Source organism: Lygodium microphyllum, chromosome 27 (genome assembly GCF_053477565.2).
Source record: "Lygodium microphyllum isolate KBCC chromosome 27, Lygodium_microphyllum_v1.1.10, whole genome shotgun sequence".
Lineage (NCBI taxonomy): Eukaryota > Viridiplantae > Streptophyta > Polypodiopsida > Schizaeales > Lygodiaceae > Lygodium > Lygodium microphyllum.
In genome coordinates, this window is record NC_141161.1 from 19,907,099 (window position 1) to 19,911,958 (window position 4,860).

General features: G+C 45.2%; 1 protein-coding gene across 2 annotated transcripts; it reads left to right on the plus strand.

Annotated features, from left to right (window-relative positions):
• The first annotated feature begins 1,378 nt into the window (after nucleotides 1–1,378).
• On the plus strand, nucleotides 1,379–4,513 carry LOC148012114 (uncharacterized). 2 transcript variants are annotated; one of them, XM_087669054.1, is made up of 3 exons: nucleotides 1,379–1,629; nucleotides 1,725–1,781; nucleotides 2,281–4,513. In XM_087669054.1, exon 3 carries the CDS (start codon nucleotides 2,282–2,284, stop codon nucleotides 4,280–4,282), a length of 2,001 nt encoding a protein of 666 aa, XP_087525180.1. In that variant the 5' UTR covers nucleotides 1,379–1,629; nucleotides 1,725–1,781; nucleotide 2,281; the 3' UTR covers nucleotides 4,283–4,513. The 2 variants fall into 2 exon arrangements, with proteins under 2 accessions (XP_087525180.1, XP_087525179.1); XM_087669053.1 differs by having other exon boundaries at nucleotides 1,380–1,781.
• Nucleotides 4,514–4,860: the final 347 nt, after the last annotated feature.

A 4,860-nucleotide genomic window follows, 5' to 3' on the forward strand; every position in this document is an offset into this window, starting at 1 on the left:
CATTGTCAGATGGCACATGCAGAGATTTTTTACATTGCTAATATAATTTTTTCTACCATACATGATACTCACATTTATCTAATGAGTTCGGCCCATAGTCACATAAAAAACTCTTCCATTTGAGACACAAAATACCTTTCCTGAATTTTTTTGCAATTCAAACCCACCATGCTAGCCATGAAAGAATAAAGAATGGACTAATGCCACAAAAAATATGAGAAACATGATTATATATTTGGTGCACTTTTGTATATACAGAGGTACAACTCCACCTTGTGTTAAAATGTTTGTAAAACACACCACTTCACAAGGCATGAAAGAACATATAAATGACAAATGTGAAGAACAATTTAATGGAAAATGATTATATATTTGGTGTACTTTTATGCACCACTTCACCATGTGTTAAAGTGTTGTAAAATGCACCACTTCATCGGCCGCACCCACTTATAAATTGCAAAGAACAACATAATGAAAAAAAAGTATATATTTGGTGTACTTTTATGCACCACTTTACCATGGGTTAAAGTGTTGTAAAAACACAGCACTTCATTGGCTGATGCCCCCTTATAAATTAGTTGCCTTGCTTCTTTTTAAAGGCCTACCATAATATGCACTTCAATTTCAACTCTTTACGACCCTTTACATAGCTTATTCAATGGCCTCACAATGGCCTTTTTTAGCAGTACTTTGTCATTTTGAGGCAAAAAGTTGTATTTTCCATCTCTCAAAGTTTGCCCTTCTCAAATGACAAATGCATTTCAAACTCTCCAACTACCAAAGATTTCTAGCCTAACGGATGGAAGCTGAAGCCTCACTTGTCCTTTTTAAGCTTTTTGAATCACCTAGGTTGAAAGTAGGATAGGTGAATTGGGAGCAAGCATAACACGCCTTAAGCCTTTCAGTTGTAAATGGTTGAGTCAAGACAAGTATGAGGTGCCCAAGCAAAAAGGGATGGGCCATGGGATAAACAATGGCGTAGGCGGCCCCACGACAAATCTTTCGGAAGGGCCAAGACCACATTGAAGACAAGTGAAGTAGATGTGGGGCATGTGACAAAGAAAGCACTGCGCCCAAGCAAAAGGGACGAGCTACTTGGGGGGACCATGGTGGGCGGCTTGGTGACAAATCTTTTAAAGGGGCCAATGCCCAGTGAAGGCAATTCAAGTAGATGTGGGGCATGCGACAAAAAGAAGTATGAGACAGATACACCCTTAAATCTGAGACCTTCTCTAACATACACACATTTTAAGATTGAGGCCCAGGCCCCTAGCAAAGTAATATGGAACATATACATCGTGAAAAGGTACTATGGAACATACACATCCTTAGAAAATAAGACCATGCACAAGAAAAGAGTATGTATGTACACACACACACACACACACATATATATATGTGTATATTAAGGCTTGGTACACCCCCACACACAGCCCATAATTAAAAAGGCTGTATGCCCTCCCTCACATGCAGCACCTGGCAACATGCTGCTTCCAATCAGCCCTGCCCTCCAAGTTATTCTAGCTTCTGATCAAGCATTTTGATATGCATTCCTCTCCTTTGCTTCTTCCTTCCTTCATCAGCTGCAGCCTTCCCCTCACCTTTTGGCTTCACATTGTCTTGAGATTTGTCAGTGGTTTTTAACGCTCTCTGCCTGTGGACAATGACCCCCTTGCTTTCCTTTTATTTATTGTGTCCCTTCTTCTTTTACTTGGGCCTTGCAGATGCATCTGTTTTGAAAGGGGAGAACCAGGCCTCATGTGATGCAGCGACCTACATAGGTGATTATATTTTTGGTTTACTTATTTCAGCGCTGCTGGCTGTAGCTACCTACTGCTTTTACGATACTCTATGGGATTGCCCATTGAGAGTACTGGGCAACTAGTTACCTTTGCTTGATGATTCCTGTAGATGCACAATTTGAAGAAAAATTAGCAGTTCTGAGTGGATTGACAGACAGTCTCGAGTTCACTTGTGAGAAAAGGTTGTCTCTGCCTTCAAAGCAGGAGATTGTTTCTCTAGCAAGTCAATTCTCTGCCATTAGATAACTGTGAACTAGACTACTAGCCTACTGGACTATAGGACTGCCATTCATTCTTTTGTCCCTTTGCCATAGCAATCAAGGTCATCCTTTGATTTAGAAGGTGTCATCAAAGTCACTCACTGTTGAGAAGGCGCCACTGCTGCAGAGCACAAATAATCATGGCCTGATTTGGATGATAGGTTAAGCCAGAACAACTACCCCTCTTAGTATAATGTTGTCTGAATTGTTGTTTTCAGGATGGTGGGTAGCTTAACGTCCGCTCATGAAGACTTCCAGAGCCATCAATTCAGGATGAATTTTGCTGAAACCCACATGGGTGCACCTGAATTCGCCGGTAAGGCACGTGGATCAGCCATCCCAGCCACCGTTAATGCCAAAAGGAGGAATGGTGTGGTGGACGAGTATATTGAGATGGATCTAGCCGTTGCCAAGAGCTCCTGGGACAGGCTGCAGAGGTCCTTGGATTCCCAGGAATTTGAATTCAGCATGTCCTCCACAGTACGCGATGACCTGTTCGAGCCAGCCATGGAGGTAGCTCCTGCCGATGAGCTCTTCTTCCAAGGTCAACTCCTTCCTCTGCAGCACGACCCGCGCTTACACCTTGTGCAGGCGCTAAGCACCAGCAAGGAAGAAGATGATGATGGGGGTCTACATGGGCTCTCTTTGGTGGTGGATAATGATGGTGAGGAGGGTGTGAGTATGCCTTCTTCTTCTTCTCCAAGCCCTTGTGTTGGACAAGGTGTGCATCATGTGGGCTCTGGCTTGCCTTCTAGGTCTTGTGTAGGAGATGGTGTGAATGTGAGAAGGGTGAGGCAAGAGGGCTTGCCCCCTTCTGGCCATTCCAATATAGCAGAGCATATGGACAAGGGGATGATACCAGGGAATGATGTGGGGTGTCACAGGAACCATGGAAGAATGGCCCCTTTAGAAGAGGGTTCATCCTCCTCCTCATCTTCTTCTTGTATAGCAGCAGCCCATGAATCAACTGATCCAAGAGGGGTACCAGGGTGTGCTGAAGTGGGATTGGTCCCCTTTGTAGGGCCTAGTGTGAATGCTAGGTCTAATTACAGACCAGAGGGATTGTTGCTCGATGATTCTCTCTCTTCCAGCTTTGGGTCTCAGAAGAGCAGCTTCTGGGAGTCTGGAAGCGTGCATAAAGACTCACGGGACAGCAGCAGCTCGTCTCGGTGCTCTAATGGAAGTTCGCAGGACTCATGTTTTATGAATGCAGAGAGGAAGGCCTATGAGGCAGTGTCTGCCATAGCCCAGGAGGGCCTTCACTGCAAGAACAAGGCCAAGAGATGGAGCTGGAAGTCCCTATTCAGTGGTCTGAGGAAAGCTTCCAAGATATGGGTTGATGACAGAAGTGATGAACATACATCAGGTAATGCAGAGACCCATGATGCCCACAAGCTGAGAAGGTCTATGTTCTCCCTCAAAGAAAGACATTCAGGGGGTAAGGTCGGTGCTATATGTGCTCATGGAGCTGCTAGTGATACCAAATTTAGTGCTATATGTGCTCATGGCGCTGCTAATGATGCCACATTTGAGGACGCATTAGGTGCTAATCGTGCAGTAAGTGCGTTAAGTATGCTCCAATCCAGCTCTAAGAAGTTCATAGCATGTCAAGTAAGCCCCATTACACATAAGGGCATTGAAGCAAGCCCCAATCTGCATGTGGGCAAGGGGCAATTGGGCAGGAGCAAGGAGTGTTGCTTTGGCAGGGAAGAGAGGTACCAAAGAGAGAGGCCCAAATTGGCTCTGTGGAGCCAGCACAGGGTGAAGTGGCAGAGGTGTCTAAGCATGGTGAAGATGAAACCTCTAATTACTTACAATGATAAGGGCAAGCTGACTCCTGACATTCATGAGGGATTGAAGCTTACTAGCTCATTACCTGGCACTGATGCTGATATAAAGATGCAGGGCGGGTGGCTTGTGGATTATGGGATCAATAAAGCCAAGAGCTCATGTACTACCCCTTTGGTTAAGTCTCCTGTGAGGCTAGGGCTCCCTTGCAACCATGCCCACACCCCCTTGGCTTCATCTTCATCTTCTTCATCCAAGTTCAATGTGGGCTTTGCCAGCTGCCCAGCCTCCATGAGGTCCTCCCCCCACCACAGTGGAGTCCTTGCTGTCGTCAACAACAAGGGCCCCCCAGCTCCCACCACCAGCTTCCATGACCTCCATATCGCCATCCAAGACGCCATAGCCCACTGCAAGCAATCCCAGACTGGCTGACTCTCTATACCTCTTTGTCCATGTATGCTTCTCATTAGGCCACAGCTCCTGCCTTGAACTACCCACACACTCACATAATCATATAGGCAATCAATTGTTCAAGAATGCTCTTATGCATGGCTCATGCAAACTTTTAATCCAGGGGATCTCGCTCTTTCCTGCTCTCAATGATGAGGGAAGGCGTAATGTATGGAATCTTTGGCTTATAAGGGATATATGCCTCGCTTGACCCTCCATGTGCATGTGGTATGCAGGGAGATGCATTGCTTTCTTGCTCGCAATATGATGAGGGACGTGGTTATGTGTGGAAGCTTTGGCTAAGTGATATATGCCTAGCTCGACCCTTCCCCTGCATGTGGCATCCACGGAGATGCATGGGCGACATAAACATGAGTGCATATGATGCATTTGCATTTTCTCCAAGTCTAGCTTGTTAGAATATCTCTATACATCATGTCATGTTGATTACTCTAAATAAACACTTTTTCCATAACCAAACCATAGCTTTTGAGTGAGGTCTTATCCCATGTATGCGAATAACATTGGTAAATATAGTTACTTAATGCTTCATTCCTTGT

Excerpts from the sequence above, each read along its gene's own strand:
- LOC148012114 (XM_087669054.1), top strand. The coding sequence starts at position 2,282 with ATGGTGGGTAGCTTAACGTCCGCTCATGAAGACTTCCAGAGCCATCAA.